Below are 22,332 nucleotides of genomic sequence, written 5' to 3'. Positions count from 1 at the left end.
TTATCACGAGGGGAAATATCAGGTGTGTGTACATATGTATCTGTTATAGCTCTAATTTTATTTTATTTATTTTATTTTATTTTATTTATTTTTTCAATATATGAAATTTATTGTCAAATTTGTTTCCATACAACACCCAGTGCTCACCCCAAAAGATGCCCTCCTCAATACCCATCCCCCACCCTCCCCTCCCTCCCACCCCCCCATCAACCCTCAGTTTGTTCTCAGTTTTTAACAGTCTCTTATGCTTTGGCTCTCTCCCACTCTAACCTCTTTTTTTTTTTTTTTCCTTCCCCTCCCCCATGGGTTTCTGTTAAGTTTCTCAGGATCCACATAAGAGTGAAAACATATGGTATCTGTCTTTCTCTGTATGGCTTATTTCACTTAGCATCACACTCTCCAGTTCCATCCACGTTGCTACAAAGGGCCATATTTCGTTCTTTCTCATTGCCACGTAGTACTCCGTTGTGTATATAAACCACAATTTCTTTATCCATTCATCAGTTGATGGACATTTAGGCTCTTTCCATAATTTGGCTATTGTTGAGAGTGTTGCTATAAACATTGGGGTACAAGTGCCCCTATGCATCAGTACTCCTGTATCCCTTGGGTAAATTCCTAGCAGTGCTATTGCTGGGTCATAGGGTAGGTCTATTTTTAATTTTCTGAGGAACCTCCACACTGCTTTCCAGAGCGGCTGCACCAGTTTGCATTCCCACCAACAGTGCAAGAGGGTTCCCGTTTCTCCACATCCTCTCCAGCATCTATAGTCTCCTGATTTGTTCATTTTGGCCACTCTGACTGGCGTGAGGTGATATCTGAGTGTGGTTTTGATTTGTATTTCCCTGATGAGGAGCGACGTTGTGTTATAGCTCTAATTTTAATAGGACAGACTCTTAGATACTCTAAATAAGAATTCCCATTGAAATGCCTATTACAGGGGCAGCTGGCTGGCTCAGAGCGTGAGGCTCTTGATTACAAGGTCATGGGTTTGAGCCCCACATTAGGTGTGGAGATTACCTAAATAAATACAACTTAAAAAAAGAAAAAAAAATGCCTACTGCAAAATTGCTTCCTCTAAAGCACTCTATATGACAGTGTTGTGAAGGAACTGAGGGATGCAAACTTCATGGCAGAAGGCACAATGATTCCATCTTTTCTCAATTACCTCAACTTCACGGTGAACTGGACCCCAGTCTTCAAGACTAGTGGCCTCTGAGGATGAGTTGGCATGCAAGGCTGTCTTTCCACCACAAATGAGCTGTAAGTTCCAAGCAGAGTGCAGATTAGCATTTCCATTAATGCTGAGGGAGTATGAATTATTTTCCCTAAACAGGAGAGGGGGTTAGAGGGCACAAGCTCAAACTCAGTTTGGAAGATTCAAACGAGTTGATAAATAAAGTGAGGTTTGCTAGTCAGCACAGAAATCCCCACACCAAATTTATACTCAAAAAGATCAGAGTAGTTACAGTGAACTGTGATACCATCAGTAATGAAAACCTTGAGTTGGGTTATGTTCATTTATGAATTTGCATGAAGAACCAAATTTGCTAACCAGACTTACTGTGGTGATCACTTTGCAACATACACAAATATCAAATCATGATGTACACCAGAACCTAATGTAATGTTGTATGTTAACTTCATCCCAATTTTAAAATAAAAATAAACAAAAAGAATAAATAAAAAGAAATTTTACTACAGTTGAAAATGTAAATAATTTTGTAACATATTGTAACATATTGCCTTACTATCATAATTTGAAATGGGTATTTTGGTATCCTTTGGAAAACTGTTCTAGTAAAATTGTTTAGTAATACTTATTATCTATCTACTAAACATTTCCAAGCCTTAATTTTCATTAAAAAAAGTACCAGATTTGCATTCCAAAACCCTAGTAAATAAATATCCTTGATAATTTCAAAACAATAGCACTGAGGCATTCCTGTTTGGACATTAGCCACATGTCAAGTTAACATGAAGACTAAATTGCAATATGAACTCTATGCTTCTTTCTACTCAGTGCCATTTATTCATCTGCTAAGCATATGTGGAACACCTGCCCGTGGGCAAGGCACTGTACAAGGTCCTTATGGGGGACAAAAAGATGACAAAGGCACATGTCTGTCTTCCAAGAACTTCCCAATTTATGTCACAGACAACAGAAATACATACACAATTACATAATAAATCCAGAATGGGACAAGAATGAAGACTGAACCAGGCAGATCTTGAAGGGAGGTAACATATTTGGGAACTCTGGGAAGATTTCATGATTAGATATAAGCTGAAATTTACAATTTTGAGACGAGGTTCAAGAGAGAGGTGGAGGAAATAGTTACGAGAGGCAAGGCAAAGCGACTGTATGTGGTGGGCACGAGGTCTGCCAAAACGAGGCATGTGCAGAAGCTCACCCTGGAGTGGCCAGCTGGGACTGTGGACATAGGGTACAAGTGTGTAGTAGGGGGCTCCACCTGGATGAGCAGGTGACAGAGAGACAGGCTGAAGTCTGCTCTGGAAAGCACAGGGTCACAGGGACTAGGGAGGCAGGGGCTGAGAAGGGAAGCACTTGGGAGGTGACCATGTATGAGTCTAGCAGAGAGGATCTGAGAGCTGGAGACAGGATGAGGCCTTGGTGTGGGAAGGAGGGGACACCAGGATTGACTTGACAGGTCTTGGCACACAGTGGCCCAAGGAGTAAAACTGACAAGTTATCAGTCTAGATAGCCACAAGAATGGAAAGCCAATGGCATAGACAGGAATTTGGAAAGAGGTGACTGCCCTAAAAATTTTTACATAACCTATTAAACACTTCTAAATGATCTGAATCACCATAACATTTTCCCGAGTAAAATAATTGCAGAAGATACAAACCAATCCCCCTCAAGTTACCTCTGAATGAGCTGTTGGAACAGGTTGAAGGTGCGGTCCCACAGCCCTTGTTTGTTTTTTGTGATAGGGTCGTGTTCATAGGTATATTTCTGTTCCAATTCCTCAAGCTTTTTAAGCTGCTGACGAACCTGCTGCAGACTCTCGGCAACTATGGTGAACCTGGGGAGGGAGAAGACACAATGGTCTCAATCGCAGGCTGTCATAAAGCAGCCTGGATCACAGGGAATCACGGAGATCAACAAGAGGTTTTTACGGGCAACACACGATGTTATCTGCATGGCCACACACTGCAGGGAGAAACAGAGAACAAGGTTCATCTTGGTGTTCAAGGGCAGTTATTCAGGGAGAAGAAACCAACGGCACTGATTACAGCCCAGATCAAAGACCTCCCTACACTTCGAGACGGACCTGAGGAGATGGGGCGGGGTGGGGTGCGGCCCGCTGGGGATCTGTGATTTCCACTGACCTGTTAAGATAATTGAGATTTAAAGGGAGAGGGTAAAGAGGAGGGCAGAGGCAGGGGACACAGCGAGGCAGACTCCATCAGAGGTGATGCAGGAGGCAGCAAGGAGCCCACATATAGGAATGGCAGGCCCTGGGGAAGGAGGAGAAGAGGGAACCAAGGTCATGGTTTCACTGAACTGAAAGGAGAAGGCAAAGCACTCAATCCAGACACTCAAAATATTAGCCAAGGAGGAAACCAGTGATTGCTTCAGTTTCCTCCTTGCCGACTGTAAAGTGCCTCTGAGCCAAGTCAGATTGTGGGGCTGTCACTTGACTAGCTGGAGTAATGACAAAAGAAAATCTTCTCTCAGAGAAATACATTTCCTTCACTTCACAGTTCCATTTCCCGAATGCTGTTCAAGGCACCCAGAGAGCAGCCCCTGACCATGAAAGAAGGTAGGCTAATGGTGGGTGGGCAAGTTCCAGGTGGATTCTAACCCAGGGCTTCCCCACTGTCACAAGAAAATGACAGTCTATGGACAGAACAGTGGAGGACACTGGAGGGCATCTGCGGCTCTGGAAGAGGCTCCCCGTGGCCTAAATGACCACAAGGAGGCTCCAGACAGCCCAGGGCCTCCCAGAGCACTAGGAGGACAGGGGGGGTCAGTGCCCCTCAAGGCCCACGGAGGCACACTGGGCTAGGAAGCTCTGTGCTAACCAAAAAGAAATTTGGAATATGAGCAGGCAATCTATAGAATAAACATAAATTACTGAATATTAATTGCGAATTTTTTAAAAAGTAGCATCCAGAGAACCTCCCGAGATCTCTGGTCCTTGGGCCCCTGGGAATTGTTCCAGGCCACCATCCCCTCATTTCCTCTCTGATCCAGTCTCCCACCCATTCTGGTCTGTTGGCCCTCCCCCAAACGACACTAACATGTTCCCAGTCGCCCAACTGGCTTTTCTGTCTCTAGTCTTTCCTCCTGACTGCTGCCAGAGTGACCTTTCGAAGTAAAACAAAAATAAAACAGAGAAGTAAATCTCCACTTAAACAAAAAGCCTGCCTGGTTCACCAGCACCCACTGGACAAAGTCCCGTTCCTAGCACTGTGTGGGAGCCTCCACAACCAGGTTCCAGCATCTTGCCACCTCCGCTTTCTTCCTGTCCTCCCCGGCACCCCACTCTCCCATCATCCAATATGGGGTACTGCAGACCCCCATTCATGCCCAGCCGCTCCTCTTCTCTGCCTCAGTCCATGATGGTCTCCTCCCTGGTCTCCATGAAGTACTCGTCTTCACTCTCAAGAGTCTGTGCAAGACCACTTCCTTTCAGAAACCTGTCCTGCTGACTCCTTCCTTCATCTTCCACAGAACTCTGGACAGACCTTTGTTAGAGCACTGGTAACATTCTACTGCATGGCATGATTACATCTACCTCCCGCCTCCACACTGAGAGGACCAAGAACCATTCATCACGTGTCGCCAGATCCTAGCCCAGTGCCGGGCATATGGTGTTTAATAAGTGTTTACTCGATGATGAGCAAATGAATGGTCCACAACAAACTATGATCTCATGGAAGCCTGGAAAATGTCTCAGACTATTTTGTTTTTAAGAAAACATCAGGGCTCAAGTTGTTAAGTGTGTTTAAGTGACGGCGACGTCACCAATGTTTTGGCACAAATGATGCATCCCACGGTACACGTAGAGTAGGGAGAGGAGTGCTCCAAACCAAGCAGAACTTGGCTGAACTCGGCCACATGCATGACAAACGTGTGCTTTGCAAGTGAGTGCTTCCAGGGCAAGAAGAAGCTGGACTACATCAAACTCTAAACCAAAGTTTTGACAGGGTCCTTTCACTAACAACAACTCAAATGTGCGCTTCAGGAGTTCGTGGGGTTAGCCAGCCAGCTTTGGAGAATCTTACCAGTTTTGCAGCTGATCAAGACAAGCGTTGGGGGGTCCCCCAATACAGGCACTCTGCTGTCTCTGCTTCCACTCCACCAGTTCATCATTAATCAGGGCTTTCTGGGTAAGTTCGGTGATGTTCAACAACTCTATTATTTTGTGAACTACTTCCTAAAGAGAGAGAAAGAAGTAAAGTGAAGTAAGTTCATCTTTAATCACTGAATTTAAAAACATTAATTTTTAGGGGCGTGTGGGTGGCTCAGTGAGTTAAGTGTCTGACTTCAGCTCAGGTCACAATCTCATGGTTTGTGAGTCTGAGCCCATAGCACAGAGCCTGCTTCAGAGCCTTTTTCCCCCCTCTCTGCGCCCCAGCCCTGCTCACTCATGCACACACACTCTCCCTCTCTCTCTCAAAAATAAATAAACAATAAAAACATTTTTTAAAAGCAAAAGCAAATATCTCAACTGGGGCTCTAAGCCAAGTGGTTATAAAAATAATTCTTCATCTATTATACACTTCATGTCCATTATTTCCAGCCTGTGACAGAAGCAACATGTTATTCTGGAAAGCGAATCACTACCTTTCTCTTACTGTCAAGCATTAAATACATCTTCTTGATTAACATCTGTTCTTGCTTCTGATCATTCTTTGCCACACCATTGGTTTCATGTTCTGTGAATTGGGAGAGAGAGCAGATAAATATAAATGTAAAAAAACCAAAACCAACTAAATCCAAGATTCACAAACACTTAGAAGAAATATAATCCAAATGCTATCTGGTGATAGATCAAAGTTTGGTCTTCACTTTGTACTGAACAAAATAAGAAAAATGTCCTAAGAATAAAAACTGACAGGCTGAAACAAAGTACACTTGTTTTCAATGACCCATGGAAACTGGGAACAGTTACCGTCTGGTTCTTAAATCGCTGCCAGATTACCTAAATGCACATAAGTGACAAAATTCAAAATCTCATATAAAAAATTTACACAAAGCATATCCGTAGCTTTGGAAGAGAAGTATCAGGAAGTAGTAGTTGAGGTTCCTTTCTCTCCTACTATTCCTCAAATTATACTAATCATCTCTCTACATTAACCTTGGTATCCTCCAAATGACAGCCAGGATTACAGCAGTACCTAACATATTTTACACAATGCATGCTTTTGGGTTCTTTTCAGTCAATGGCCTGCCATCATGAAAAACAAGCAACAAAATAGAGCAAAACCGCTTTAAAACATGAAGAGCAACGCTAAACTTCTCTGCAGAGTATACATGTGGAGCTGCAATGTTTGAAGGAGCTTCTGGCATTCGCACAGGGAAACCCTGCACACCTATCAGTCTACGTCCATCAGTGGGCCAGGTACAAGAAGTACAGTGAATAACACATAACCAGGGGTTATCAACTGGGGGTGGTACTCCCCCGACCCCCACCGCAGAACATTCGGCAAGGTATGGAGGCAGTTTTGGTGGTCACCACTGGGGATTAGGGAAATAGTTCTACTGCCATCTGGTGGGAAGAAGTCAGGGACGCTGCTAAACGTCTCCTGTGTAGGACAGCCCCTCACAACAAAAAAAAAAATTATCAGGTTCAAAATGTCAACAGTACAGAGGTTAAGACCCTGGCTTGAGTCATCAAAAAGCCAAGACTAGCAATTCAGAGTCATAAAGCGTTTGGCAAATGTGAAGACATACTTGTCTTCTTTATCTAGTGTAAACAGAAAAAAAAAAAGACAGCCAATGGGCACTGTTTCGATATAAACTCTTACCTCTGTTCTGCAAGGTCTTGCATTTAAAGTCATATTCATCTTGTAAGTCTTCTAGTGTCTTGATTTCATGCTCTATACACTACAAACAAAAACATAAACAGCTTTTCACCCATCTGCTTCCAAAGACTTTAGGAAATAGATTGTTTCTATAGGACCCAGAAAACCATGGTAACAATCCAGCTCCCTCAAAGATGGATTCAACTTGCAAAATTCTAATCACATATATAATAATTTCAATGTCCTTAATAAGTATGTAAGAACTTTTTTTTAGAAAGGAAAACATATGGCTATTTCCAGACTAGGCTTACTTGATTTCTACTTTAAATTTTTCTTTTTTCAACGTTTTTTTTTATTATTATTTATTTTATTTTTATTTTTATTTTTTTATTTTTGGGACAGAGAGAGACAGAGCATGAACGGGGGAGGGGCAGAGAGAGAGGGAGACACAGAATCGGAAACAGGCTCCAGGCTCTGAGCCATCAGCCCAGAGCCCGACACGGGGCTCGAACTCCCGGACCGTGAGATCGTGACCTGGCTGAAGTCGGACGCTTAACAGACTGCGCCACCCAGGCGCCCCTTGATTTCTACTTTAATGAAGTGTTTCCTTAGAAGGCTGCAGGATAAAGTTGCTTCAAAGAATCTGGAATTCGGAAAGGCACTGTCTGAAGCACAAAGTCAAATCCACACTGGGGTGACCAATATCCAGATGAGATCACACCTCTCAGCTGGAAGGCCTTTCCCACAGATACAGTCCTGGTGTAAAGCAAGTCCCCTTGTCTCTTCCCCCGACTTAGCTCTCACCGTAGAGGGGGGTGAACACAGGCCACCAAGGGCACCAAAGCAGCTCTCTGCTTTCATATGATCTTACAGGTTTTATCTTAAAATTGTTGTGGATATTTTATTCTAATCAGAAATGTATCAGAATTTCTTTCAAGTGAAATGTTTTTGTTCCCTTTTCAAGTTTTAGAGTAAAACAGGTGCTTGAAAAAGATGAGCTATGTTCATGCTGGAGCTCTGTGTAATCCCAGGAACACCCCAGATTTGAGAAGCATAGACGTAAAAGGCTATTTAGAGCAGCAACATTTAGTTTATTGTGTGATGGGGCAAAGTCGACAGTTTCTGCACAATCTCGCAAGGAAGAAAGAGATAAACTCAATGTTTGGAAGTTATAAAAGGGGCCATAAAAGTCTATCTGCTCATTGGTTTAACCAATTTGTTTACTTATGGTCTGGAACTTCAGCAAAACTTTTCTCTCAACTACTTGAAAAACAAATTAGTTACCATGTTCACACTCGAGTAATCGAAAGCTTTTTCCTTTACAAAAAGAGGCTAAATGTATATATTTACTCAATACTTACCATAACTTTATCCTTCACATTTCTGACTTTACTGTCAAGCTCCTTCTGTTTGTCTAACATCACAGTGCTCTGAATATTCCCCGACTGCGCCTGTAATGGGAGGTGCGTGGTTAACGAGTATCATTTCTTCTAGCATATTTACCTGCTGGTTACTCTCCCAAGTCAAGTCCATACCCTGTGCTCTTACCTACCTCCCAGACCTTCCAAAACCTCCTACAAGCTTCCCACATGGGTGTTGACAAGAAATAGCTCAGTTCTCAAGGACCTGGAAAATGCTGATAAACTATTAAAAAGGCTACAGAAAGACTAGGCTCAGTTCATGCCTAATATAAACAGAGTATTTCTGGAGTTTTCCATTAATTCACACAGTTGCATGGTACCACATAAGAAGTTTATTTCACGGTTTCTCAAATTCTATAGACAAGATTATTCTTATTAACCCTGTACTTGTTTCAAAGCTTTGTGATTCATGGTGTGGTCCCCAGACCAGCAGTACCTTACCACCTGGGAGCTTGCTGGAAATGCAGACTCTCGGGTCCTAATCTGATTACTGAATCAGAAGCTCCATTGTGACAAGATCCCAGGTGATTCAGAGGCCTATCAAAATTGAACAGCACTGCCATTGAAGGACTTCAACGAGTAGTGGCTACCCTAAAGCAATAATGACTGTCAACCCAGACACACTGATAGTATTTGGTCCCATCCTCGATAATCAGGACATGGACATAGCAGTGTCTACGTGTTCATTGCATAAGGTGTTCCATGACTCACATAGTATGACTTACAAGAGACTAAGTCAAGGTCAGGCAACGTCCTAGGCCCAAGTGGCAGAGTGGGAAACACGAGACTGTTCTCATATAGATGAGATTCTAGAAAGATGCTATTTTTGTTTAGAGTTAAAGCCCCTTCCCATGGCAAAAACTATGCCCATCAAACTTTCTTACATAGAGTCCTACACAGCACAGATTCTATGTGGGTATTTTTATATATTCAAATCTATCAGTATGTTCTTCTTTCATATCTGGATTTTCCCTATTGGAAAGCCCTTCTGGACTGACAGATTATAAAGGAGTTCACCCATTTTTAACCTAGACCGTGCATAGTTTCTTTTTTTCTTTTTTACTTTTAGATCTCTGATCCATTTGAAGTTTATTCCTGTGTTTACTGTGAAGTATGGCTCCAATTTTAACTTTTTCCCACTTGGTTATCCGTTCATCTTAACAACATTTAGTGAGAAATTCGTATTTTCCCCAGAACTTTCAGTTGCCACTTTTATCACCCAAATTTTATGTACCTGGTTTCAACTCCTAGATTTTCTTTTCTTTCCCATGGGGCTTTTTCTTCATAAGCCTGAGTGCCTGAACAGTGTTTGATTACAGAGGGTTTGGAGTATATCTAATAGGGCTGGTCCCATCTCACTGCTGTACTTTTTTCATGTATTTCCTTGCTATTCTTGCAGGTTTATTTTCCTGATGACTTTCATAGCTTCAGAAAGCAACTCGGTATTTCTATTGGGATCACATTAAAATTATGAATAACTTAGGGAGAGCCGATATCTTTATGATGTTGCTTTTGATTCTTATGCTTCTAATGGTTTTCTCTTGCCTAACTGCATTGGTGAATACCACCAATGTAACGTTATCTAAATATTAGGGGAAACGGTGAACATCCTTGCCATGGTTCTGACTTACTACTGTTTTCCAAACCAAGTAAGTTACTGTTTATAGAACTGAGAGATGTATATTTTAATAGGCTAAAGAGATATCCATCAATTCCTATTTTATTTAATGTCTCTTATCAGGGTGTTGGATTTTGCCAGCCCTTTTCAGCAACTGTAGAGATAAGCACATGCTTTTTCTTCTTTGTCTCTGTTTACATAATGAGTTGCATTAATGAATTTCCCAATCACAATAAACTCTGTAATTATTATAATCTGGAATAAATCTTACTTGGTCATATTATTTTCTTACTGTATTATTTAACTTTGATCACTAATATATTTTATTTAGGACTTTACATTGATATTCATAAAGGAAATTGGCCTATAATATTCTTTTTCGTTCCACCTCTATTAGGTTTCAGTAATCAAAGTTATTCTTTGTTTACAGAAATCTTTGGAAGGCTTCCTTCATTTTATATATTCTGGAATTGCAGAAGTTCAAAACATCTGAATTGTATCTATATAAAGCGTGTATTAAAAATGCCCTAAAATGACTGGTATCCCCAGGTGCCACATGTCACCAAGGAATAAATGGGGCTGCTCTGGCCATTCAGAATGAGGTATCACCATGAGCAGCTCCGTAAGCCTTCCCGTCTCTGCGGAGGAATTTCTGCTGTTGTCTGCTAGAAGTACGGCATGGATGCCGTTGTCCTGTGGGCTCTCCTAAGAGCTGGGCTTCTTCACCCAGAGGGGCTGGGCCGTTGGAGGATGCTGGCTTCCTGCTCCTTTTCCCTACACTGTCAAAGGTTAGTTTAGTAAATGGGGAAATGATGGTTATAAGAAGGCAGCTGCACTCACAGCTACCCCATTCTCTTCCTGCTGTCACACTAGGAAATGCTTGGCAGAAAAAAATCTGGTGACTGTGGCAAAGGCCCAAGAAACCTCCTGCTTCAAACTTCAGCAGTCCGTCCCAGTTACTAACACACTCTGGTATTCTCTTTCTTATTCCTTGTTCTCCTGCCCCACTTCATCCTTCTACCCTACTCCCAAATATTAGGTGGCTGTTAAGTATTTTACTATCAAGTACTTAAAAAATACCAGCACTATAACTATGACAACCCTACACTTTTGAGTCTGATACTACTTCCAGGGTGAGTCTTTAACTTTTTAAGTTTCTGACAAACCAGGAAAATCAGGAAACCACAGTAACACCAAACATTAAAATTGGGTATACAAGCGTTGAATCACTGTATTTTATACCTGAAACTAATATTACACTGTATGTTAACTAACTGGAATTTAAATAAAAACTTTTAAAAAATGTTAAAGTTGGAAGAGACCTTTGCGGTCCTTTACTCCTATTTTCTCATTGCACACCTGCACCTTATAGACTTTGTTTGGATGGTTTTAATTGGAACGGAGTTACTTGCACACCCCAGACCAAGGAAAAGTCTGCTTAGGGAGGCTTTCTCTTCAAATGAATGAGCAGATGTCCAAGTAAAAGGATCTGTGACAGGCACTCAATGGGTGTCAGAAGTCCCAGTCAGAATGCCATCCTATCCCACCTCACATATCCAACACCCGAAGACAGATCAAAAGACTTCTCTAACGAATAGGTTTTAGAGTCAGACAATTAATTCTAGGTTTAAATTCCAAACCTCATTAGCTCTGTGGCCATGAGCAAAGTGCCTGCCCTCTAAACCTTAGTTTTTTCATCTATAAAATGGGGATAAGAATACTTAATTTCAGTGACAGTTTTGAAAACATTTATTCAAATGAAATAATGTTTATATAAATAAGTAAGCATTCAGTATATGGTAACTCTATTATTACTGAAGATCACAAAGACAGAACAGCTACTTTATGTCTGTCTTTCCAACCTGAAAGAAAAGATCACTGCCCACTGTGGCAAACCCTATGGACCTTAATTTTGTCCATACATATACATACAACTTTTTCAACATTTTGCTGTTCTATAATGGCAGCAAACAAAACATTTGTAGTTTACTAAGAAATATCTACATATGATATCATATTCTCTTAAATGTACTTTCTAAAAGCTCTTCTATTAAATAATGATGGGAACAATATTCTCCTATCTCAACATTTCTAACAGAATTTTGTGCTCTTTAAATGCGGTGAACAGACTGAATTTTGCATGTTTTAAACATGCTGAACTTCTTGAATCCCCGTGTACCTATAAGTTTCCACACCTATCAGTCAATTCATGGACATTCTTGTTTCATCTAGATTCTCTCCATACATCTGGTCCCAAATGGAGTTCCTCTGGATGAAATACAGACATCTTATCATCCCATACATACAGATGTCAGTATGAATAAAAGATATATTATCAAAATGTAATTACTTCAGTAAGGGGAGAAATGGCAAAGAACTGTTTCTCAGTTTCCCAGCCTGTAGTGGCTGGGTAACTTTGGTGACTTTTCCCTTTCCCTGATGGCCTCAGACATCCACATCCTTCCCTCAAACTCCCAAAAGTCTTGCTTCTCTTGTTCTCAGCTGGACAATCAACTAAACCCCCTTAAAGGTGTTCACGGATACCTCATGTGTCTTCTGAAAGGCTTAAAAAGAACCTCTCCCCAGATTACCTACATTTTTAAAGGGGACACAAAAGTTTGCAAGCTTTTAAGACCTAAAGCATACCCAAGATCTGGGAGAAGAGAAGTCAGTCCCCTTCTCTGCCTCCCAATGCCAATTCTGGGCCTCAGGGCTGAATGTGAGGTGAGAAATGCTTGAGTGCCAAAGTAGTGGAAACTGTTTTTCTGCCTGTCTCTGCTCTTGGCGGTCCTCCCAAGTTTATTTGAGACACGGGAGTGGCCAGCCCATCGCACAGTGGTGTTAAGAGGAAAGTCACACACAATCAAAATCTCTTGCTTAAAATCTCCCAGGTGCAGAATGCCATGTTGAAGATGGGCATAGCTCCTGCAGAGACCAGGCAGCCAGCGCTGATATGCACTTTTGTCACTAGGACCGGTACCAGAGGAACTAGCTTGAGTTGAGAACAAATAAATATCTTTAAATGCTTAGTGCAGCAAGGTGCTTTCAATGTGACGAGGAGGCAGGAACTAAATGCCCAGGAAAGCAGCAGATTCATAAGCACTGGGGTCAAATGCCCAGAAAGCGAATGGAGAATGGCATTCACCACCACTACTTAAATTCTAATACTCTCGCATTCTCCACCGCCCCCCCCCCCCCCCCCCCCCCGGCCAACCACCCTGCCCCTCCACCCCAGCCTCACATTGGAAGGGTCTTAACCAGAACAACCCATTCGGTAGTTTCACAACTGTCTGCCTTCTGGGTTGTTCTCACCACTCCATCACTCACTCAAGAAAGGAATGAACAAATGCCATGGCAATTTAAAAAATCTGAACCCTGACTGATGGGAAGGTTTGTATTAGTATTAGCAAAACCATGATGAAAAGTCTTGGAACTAAAACAACTCTGACTTGTTTCCTGTTTGGATGTCTTATGTATTTAAGAGGTAACTCAGTCCTATTTAAAACAAAGCTCTTGATTCTCCCATCAACCTGTTCTTCTCCAATACATACTATGTCCTATAAAAGTCCTACTCCAGTCCTTTCCTTCTTCCCTAACTCAATAAACAGTATCTCCAAGTGACTCAAGTCATAAACCATGAAGTCATCTTTTTTTCACTTTCCCTCACTCCCATATTTGATCCTTCACTGTAAGCCCCGTTGATACCATGTCCAAAGCATAATCTGTCCTTTTCTTCCCACCTCTACTGACTGCACCCTTTCCCGAGTACACTTCTGCCCTCTCTCCCTTGGACTGCTGCAAGAGCCCTCTGTCTGCCGGCTTCCGTCCCTGCCCCTTGTCTCAGAGAAGTTTCTGGACCCTGATTTAAAGAAACAACCCCATCCTCCAAATACTCCATTATTGTATCACAGTATCTTGCTTTGGTATCCTCATGGTAATTATTACTATCTGAAAGTATTTTGTTTACATATTACCTCTCTCCCTCACCAGAATGACTTCTATTAGATATGGTGCTTTCTAAAAGCCTGGATCTATAAAATCTCTATATCTGGTTTTTCCCATTCTTTGGGGCCATAAAATCAGAGAACTATACAACATTGCCTTGAACAGGGTGTTGATAATATTTGTTGGATAAATGAATGAATTTTTACTATTATCTTTAGTGTTCAATTAGAAAAAAAAGTACCTGATTGAATCTCTGGGCATTTTCCAGGATCTTCCTTTCTTCCTTCAGACAGTTATAGATAATCATAGACATCTGTATTGGATCTTCCTGAAAATTATCCTAGATATCCGTTGTCAGAATAAAAACAAACTAAATTTCAGAATGTTTAAGCCATTGTATATTATAAATTGAATTCACTCCTATTCACTGAGAAGCCTCATCTTGTATTTATTAAATTCTATACAAGCCATTTTTGGTAAAGTCTAAATATTCTTTTTACAAATTACGACAAAAACTTCCAATCAGTGCAGATACGTAAATTATTTCTTGATTAAAAAATCAAGTATTTTCATACATGGTTCCTATAATATTTTTACTTTAATTTCTGTTGTTCTTGAGACCAATTATGTTCTGTTAGGATCTTGAGACCATGTACATGGTACAGAAATTACCCATGGTATTTCTCAATTAATGTATCTACTGGTCTCTGCTTTGAATTAGATTAAAGATACTCTTTTCAGTTTTTGTATTTCCTTGTCAAAGCCAGTTTACAAAATACTGGCAATCACAGCTCTTTGTAACAGGCATGTTCAAGCCAAGTCTATAGGAGATCAAATTTCTATAAACTTAATCTGACTTCCCCCTGTCATTGGTATTATAAAATCATAGATACATTCCCACAAAAAAGAACAAGCTCCTAATTACCTAAGCTGAAGAGTTTGGTGACATGGTATGAAACAAGAAAATGCTAGCTTTTACCTCCATTGAAACAGAAAAGTTCCATTAATATAGAAATAAATATGGTAGCCAGGCTTAGGGGATACTGGGAGTACTTTTGAAAAAATCCTAAAACTTTGTAGCCCATTCTCTCCTGCCTGGGACTCTCTTCGACTTTCTCTTCCCTGGGAAGGTAATTCCTCCAAAAGCAAGGAAAGGTGGACTCCTAGTTCTAATTCACCAACTCAGTATCAGGCCTCAGGGTTATCAAACCTTTCCGAACTTATTCTTCATCTGTATACCAAGGACTCAGACTGGACTCATCACTAAATCTCCTTGGAGCTTTGACATGTTTCTATAGCCCACTGCTTTTAAAATGTAACCCTTTTTCTTGGGCTTAAATTTCAACAATTTCTAGCAAAACAAGGTTATAGCATCACATTTCTCTCAGAATTATTGATGCCTAACAGGTGATACACTTAAACCTGAAAATTCCTTACATGTTTACTAAATGAATTCGTATTTTACTTTGCTTATGCTATAAAATTATTAGCCATATAAAGGTAGTTTATTTACAGTCTCTGTAACTTTTAAAAATACCAATGAGTGCATGCTCAATAAACTGTTATATGAGCCTGGGAACATTTTGACTGAAACACAAAATCCAGGTCATACCTGAAGATTACGCTTGCTTTTCCTTATGTTATGCTGCAACAAAAAATTATTTTCCAAAGAAAAGCGACTGTACTGATCATCCAGCTGTGATAGGAGGTCATGAAAACGGATGGTGGCAAATGAAACATCATTAGCAGCATGCTCCCTAGGAGATTTGAAATTTATACATTTCATTTTAGAAACTACTTTAAACATACAAAATAAACACTACTTTCCTTATTAAAATTATTAAAAAAACACACAAATTTTAAGTGTGTTCTCAGGTTTTGCTCCTTCTTTTAAGACTGATGTTGCTTTCAGAACAGCAGTTTGTACAATTTTTCTTTTTTTTAAATTTCCTTAATGTTTATTTTGAGAGAGGGAGAGCACGTGCATGTGTGCACAAGTGAGGGGGTGCATAGAGAGAGGGAGACTGAAGATCTGAAGCGGGCTCTGCACTGAGGAGAGAGCTTCATGCAGGGCTTGAACTCATGAACTGTGAGATCATGACCTAAGCTGAAGTCAGATGCTTAACTGACTGAGCCACTCAGGCACCTCTAATTTTTCTTTTCTTTTTTCTTTCTTTCTTTCTTTCTTTCTCTCTCTCTCTCTCTCTCTCTCTCTCTCTCTCTTTCTCTCTCTCTCTTTCTTTCTTTCTTTTTTTGAGGGAGAGAGACAAAGCATGAGCAGGGAGAGAGAGAAATCATGAGCAGGGAGAGAGGCAAAGGAAGAGAGACTCTCAACAATGCTCCAAGCCCAGTGTGGAGCCTGATGCAGGGTTCGATCTCACCACCAATCTCACACCATGAGAGCATGACCTGAGCAGAAGTCAAGAGTCAGACACTTAACCAAATGAGTCACCCAGGCACCCATATACAATATATTATGCACAATTAGCTTGAAAAATTCTAGAACTCTAGATTGTGCACAAAACTCTTAATGCTAATCTCTGGAGGAAAAAAGACAAAAGGGGCCTTCACTCCATATTGTGAATACTTTTAAAACATTTAAAATTTTTGCAATCAACAAATGGTAAAATTAAAAAAAAAAACACGTATCAATTTTTAGGGATATCCCCCTAATTTTATTACTTTCTTCATATTTCTAATCAATGTTCTACCATAATTGGGCTATAATTATTTCTTTTAACTTCTTATTTCTATAGCTTGGATCCTAATGTGGAAAATAATTGGTTTCAGCATTATCTAACTCGTCCAAAGCACTTAGGAGTATGCATCATAATTAAATGGACAAAACAGCATAAAAGTACTTAATGACTAATGAATTTAGCTTTGTAGAGACACATGCCATTTTTCAAACCAATACATTTTTCTGCAACAGATAGTCCCAAAGGTCACAGTGTGATTCATCTTTTAGTCAATGTCTTTCCAAGTCACTTAATCAACAAATTATTTTAAAAGCATAGAAAAACTTCAAGTGGGCTTTTCTTACCAGTCTTGCTTTTCTAGCCACTGTGCTAGGTACTGTCTGATTTCCATGGGAAAACTGTCATCATAGAGCTGGTGAACCTGTTCCAGGAATTTGGAGTCAAGCTGTTGAAGCTCATACCACTGAGACATCCTATAAGGGAACAGAACACAGGTCGTGAATGGAAGACCATAGTTCCAAAGAAAGCACATCTAGCGTTATGCTTTCTTAAATATCTTTTTTTTTTAAGTTTATTTATTTTGAGAGAGACAGAGACAGTGTGAGTGGGGGAGGACCAGAAAGAGAGGGAGACAGAGACAATCCCAAGCAGGCTCTGCACCCCCGGTACAGAGCCCAACATGGGGCCCGAACTCATGAAACCATGAGATCATGACCTGAGCCAAAACCAAGAGTCAGACGCTCAACCAATCAACCAACTAAGCCACCCAGGCACCTCTGCTTCTTTAAATCTTAACCCAAAACATAATTTGTCTCTGAAATATATTATTTAAATGGTGCTTATATTCTGAAACCTGTTTTTTACTGAGGTTTGGGAGTTCATATTTTTTTTCTTCTTCAGAAAACACATCTTCAGGCCTTTGCTCAAATGTCAACATAAAAGGGAAACCTTTTCTGGACACCTTTTTTAAATTGATATCACCTCTCACTTCGTAGAATACTATCCCTCTGCCCTGATGCATTTTTCTCCATAGCACTTACCACCATCTAACCTACCATATGCATACATATTTTTTTAATGTTTATTTGAGAGAGAAAGAGAGAGCATGCATATGTGTGAGCAAGCGGGAGAGGGGTAGAGAGAGATGGAAAGGAAAGGGAGAGAGAATCCCAAGCAGGCTCTGCACTCTCAGTGCAGAGTGCAACCCCAGGGCTCAGTCTCACAAACCGTGAGATCATGACCTGAGCTCAAATCAAGAGTCAGATGTTTAACCGACAGAGCCACCCAGGTGCCCCTATTGTCTTTTTTATTTTGATTACTGTCTGTTTTCCCCACACAAAGGGAAGAAATTGGAAGGTGGGTGGATTGTTCACCACTATATCTCCAGAATAGTGCTGGGTATATAATATGCCTTCAAAATGAATCTGCACTTTTATCAAATAAAACATGGAAAACATTATTTAATTACATTTGCTTTAGGACAAATCATAAGAACTTTCCACAAGCTGTCCTCTTAAAAATACAGTACATTTATAATTTAACTCAAAGAGTTTTAAACTGGTATTTTATATTTTGTGATTCACATGGTAAAACGAATTATTTTTGTCTTCTACCTTTTAAAAAAGATATATTTTCTTTTTGGCCTACTACAAACAATAAAACTGGCACAACTCTTAATCTCAGTAATAATTTTTATTTTTATTTATTTTTTATTGTTTTTAATCAAAGGGCTTTATCCCTATGCTTTTTTAAAAATTAATTTTAAAAAATATTTATTTATATTGAGAGAGAGACACAGATTGTAAGTATGGGACGGGCAGAGACAGAGGGAGACACAGAATCTGAAGCAGGCCTCAGGCTCCGAGCTGTCAGCACAGAGCCTGACACAGGGCTCAAACTCACCAACTGCGAGATCATGACCTGAGCCAAAGTCAGACCCTTAACCACTGAGCCACCCAGGCGCCGCTCGGTAATAATTTTTAAAGACTGAAACAACATTGTGAAATATAATTTCAAACGATGAAGTAATACTACCTATTTGGATAACTGTGAGTCAGTTTTTGCACAGCAGTTCTAAGGAAATGAAAACAAAAATCTGATTTAAGGAAGTCCTCACATCTATGAGGAAAACAAAGAGCCTCTCATTACCACAGCGTAATTTAGGATTAGTGCACAGCTGGCAATATGCAGAGTGGGTATATATGAATCTTGTCTTCCCAGGCCTCTGAGGAAGGGTCTGGATTTTTAAGCAGGGTATGGAAGAGTCACGAGTCCTGGCTGGCCAGCACACATGTGCACGCATGAAGTCATGTCTACTCCACGAATTTCCTTCCAAAGAAAAGTAAGGATATGGTGGGACTATAAAGCTAGTTACCTTCACAAATCCCAGTAGAAATGGACACAAACCCACCCTTTTGGCACACCTGCTATAGGAATTTGATTTTTCACTTCAAATTAATTTTACCTGAGTGAGAGATTCCAAATCTGTGGCTCTCTCCCATCCTGCAAGGTGTTTAATAAGTATATGCCTAAAGTAAATAGGCTGGCCAGAGCGTCAGCCAGAGGGGGTACAGCACCTCTTATTACATGCATGACCTCAGGAAACTCACTTCCCTATCAATGGTGTGGTTGTTAAGACTGGATGAACTCATACAGACACAGCACCTGGCATGGAACAGGCAATTAACAAATTCATGTTAACAAATCTAGAAGCCATATCATCTTCTCACAAAATCTGTAACCAACGCAAGGAGTGACAAGATCATTCCCCAGGTACCTGGCTCAAATTCCAATGTTAGGCTGACTCCCCCTCTATAGTCTCAAGACCTTGGGTTGATTTCTGTGGCCTAGAAAGGGTTGTTTGGCTAGGGTCAGCCCACAGTGATCCCTGCAGTCTCCGAAGGCCTGCAACCCACACAATGGCTAAAATATGGTATATTATGTGAACTATTCACTTTGGGTTGGGCTGGGCCCTGTTAGGCCATCCAACCTGGCTAATCACTGTTGGGGGGGGGGGGATGTGGAGGAGGGACTGAGGCAGGAGGCAGATACCTGGGTTTTCAGAGGGATAAGTTTAGCCCAGTCCCCAAACACCCCTACCCCAAGCTGTCAAGCTGTGTAGTGGGCAGGAGCTAGGCTACCAGGGTGTGGGACATAGCCCATGCCTCTTCTGGGGTGTTGTTCCCTTCCCGTGTTCTGTGAGGAACCTCCTGTCTAGGAGCTTGTTCTTTGAAGGGTGCTGGACCCAAAGTGGCCACAGTCAAGTGCTCCCAGCCCATTGGCCTGATTATAGGGTCCTCACTTGGACAGAGGGGAACCATGCCCCACCTCCTTTCCCATCCCTTTGGATTTGTCACCATTTTGCACTCTCAATTTTTTTAATGTTTATTTTATTTTTGAGAGCGCAAGCAGGAGAGGGGCAGAGAGGGAAACACAGCATCTGAAGCAGGCTCCAGGCTCTGAGTTGTCAGCACACAGCCCAACGCGGGTCTCGAACTCACAAACTGTGAGATCATGACCTGAGCTGAAGTTGGACGCTTAACTGAGCCACCCAGATGCCCCACCATTTTGCACTCTTAACATCTGCCAATAAAGATTGTCTATGCTAAAACAAAACAAAACAAAACAAAACATTCCAACATTATCTTTCAATCCAGCCTCCTGCTGTACACATAGATCACATCCCTGTCTTGCTCAAAACTTCTAGTTTGCCCATTCCTAGGCTGATTTGCACCCTTACCCTATTTTCATCCATTAACAGAGCAAATCATTCACCAAATTCTCTACAGTGTTTTGGCTATGCCCACCATTTTCGCTTTGCTCCAGCTGTCACTCACCCTTGAAAACAGCCTCCCCACAAAGTTCTGCCTCTCTAAATCCTACCGGCATTCAAAGGTAGATATGGTGCCCCTCTTCCTAAAGCTAAGACTCATCCAGAGACAGCTTTCTTTGACTTGTGCCTCACTGCATTCTGTACCCTCTATTAGACCATCAGTTCCTTATTAACCTCTATGATTTCTCCCCTGCATGATATAAGTTTCAGAGTTGCTGGGACCATGTCTTCTTACTCTCTTTTTGTTTAAGCATTCTCTGTACATTGGTCAGTGTCCTGCACACAGTATGTACTAAGTTTGAATTAAAATCTGGTATATTTCATAGTGAATTAGAATGTAAAGGGCCAACCATATTATACTTCACCAAGTTTGAGTTCTGCATCCTCATTAAGCAGCAGTTGCATACTGGATTGTGCTGGAGGCTCATCTTATTTCTGTCCCATAAAAATAACCTCTCCAACTTACACAAACAATATCCAATGCAGTCAACCATATATATGTGCACATATATATATACACACACACACATACACACAAACTCTTCAGTATTAGACACAATTTTTTTCAAAGACTAATATGGGGGTTTGCAGGAACTTTTATATTCCTGAAAGACATTAAGTTCCTTCATCTTTTTTAAAAATTTTTTTTTAAGTTTATTTATTTTTGAGAGCGAGATCGAGACAGAGTGCGAGCAGGGGAGGGACAGAGAAGAGAGGGAGACACAGAATCTGAAGCATGCTCCAGGCTCTGAGCTGTCAGCACAGAGCCCAACGCAGGGCCCGAACTCACAAACCAGGAGACTGTGACCTAAGCTGAAGTCCAAAACTTAACTAACGCTTAACCGATTAAGCCTCCGGCGTCCCTACATTCCTTCATCTTCAAACACAGATGCAGGGGTGCCTGGGTGCCTCAGTCCCTTGGGCGACTGACTTGGGCTCAGGTCTGATCTCACCGTTAGTGAGTTGGAGCCTGCGTCGGGCTCTGTGCTGACAGCTCAGAGCCTGGAGCCTGCTTCAGATTCTGTGTTTCCCTCTCCCTCTGATCCTCTCCCACTCCCACTCTGTGTGTGTTAGTCTCTCTCCCAAAAATAAACATTAAAAAAAATTAAACATAGAATCAGAATTAAATTTCCAAAATTATGCACTCATTCATTCGCTTCCATAAACAATTACTGACCTGTCACCTGTGTCCCAGCAAGGGGCTAAGGATCCAACCCAAACAGCAGCTATTCACGTCAGGTGCCAAGACTGTTGGGTTTGCATGCACAGGATGTGAGCGTCTAACCTAGACAGCTCTCCAAGGATGGCACGCGGCAAATGAAAACTTTTCTGTGAAAAGAAGAAAAGATGACTGTCGTGGAAGGGGGCGGGAAGGAGGAAAAGGTGGAGGTAAACGGGGAAATGTAGTGTTTTATGTGGGAAAATTCTATTTCAGAAGACATCTTTACTGCCAGAGCACGACTGCCAGGAACAATCGAGTTGTCACCAAGAACACCTGTGATACTGGGTACGCATTCTTTCCGGGATGACGGATTCACCTGCAAAGCCCGTCCTCTCTGTCTGGCTACCAGGCCCCGACAGGGCGGTCCTGGCATATCACACCCCGGCACCCGGAACCTCATGCCTACTCACTCTGAGCGCTGGGTCGGGCAGCAGTGGGTGGAGGCGCAGCAGTGCTGCCTGTCCCGGGCACCCGGGTCACCTCTACTGGGTCTGGGGTCTAACGGGCGTCGTCCCGGGTCCGGCGGAGCCACTCCGCAGACTCCGTGCAGGAAAACGAAAGTACCAGCTGGGAGAAAAGACTGCACCCGGCG

General features: G+C 41.5%; 1 protein-coding gene across 2 annotated transcripts in view; it reads right to left on the bottom strand.

Moving 5' to 3' along the window:
* The window catches only part of STAT1 (signal transducer and activator of transcription 1), a 42,739-nt gene extending 20,407 nt beyond the window's left edge, over positions 1 to 22,332 (bottom strand). The window contains exons 1-11 of one of the 2 annotated variants that reach the window (XM_047872527.1): positions 22,151 to 22,332; positions 21,696 to 21,847; positions 17,031 to 17,159; positions 15,600 to 15,744; positions 14,229 to 14,327; positions 8,365 to 8,454; positions 7,007 to 7,085; positions 5,823 to 5,914; positions 5,261 to 5,412; positions 2,893 to 3,051; positions 1,169 to 1,261 (exon numbers count right to left, since the gene is read on the bottom strand). In XM_047872527.1, the coding sequence (XP_047728483.1) occupies positions 1,169 to 1,261; positions 2,893 to 3,051; positions 5,261 to 5,412; positions 5,823 to 5,914; positions 7,007 to 7,085; positions 8,365 to 8,454; positions 14,229 to 14,327; positions 15,600 to 15,744; positions 17,031 to 17,158 (1,037 nt within the window). In that variant the 5' untranslated portion in view covers position 17,159; positions 21,696 to 21,847; positions 22,151 to 22,332. The remainder of the gene's footprint in view (positions 1 to 1,168; positions 1,262 to 2,892; positions 3,052 to 5,260; positions 5,413 to 5,822; positions 5,915 to 7,006; positions 7,086 to 8,364; positions 8,455 to 14,228; positions 14,328 to 15,599; positions 15,745 to 17,030; positions 17,160 to 21,695; positions 21,848 to 22,150) is intronic. The other variant, XM_047872526.1, reaches the window with a different exon arrangement.

This window comes from Prionailurus viverrinus, chromosome C1, assembly GCF_022837055.1.
Source record: "Prionailurus viverrinus isolate Anna chromosome C1, UM_Priviv_1.0, whole genome shotgun sequence".
Taxonomy (NCBI): domain Eukaryota; kingdom Metazoa; phylum Chordata; class Mammalia; order Carnivora; family Felidae; genus Prionailurus; species Prionailurus viverrinus.
This window is presented reverse-complemented; position numbering and strand designations above follow the sequence as displayed.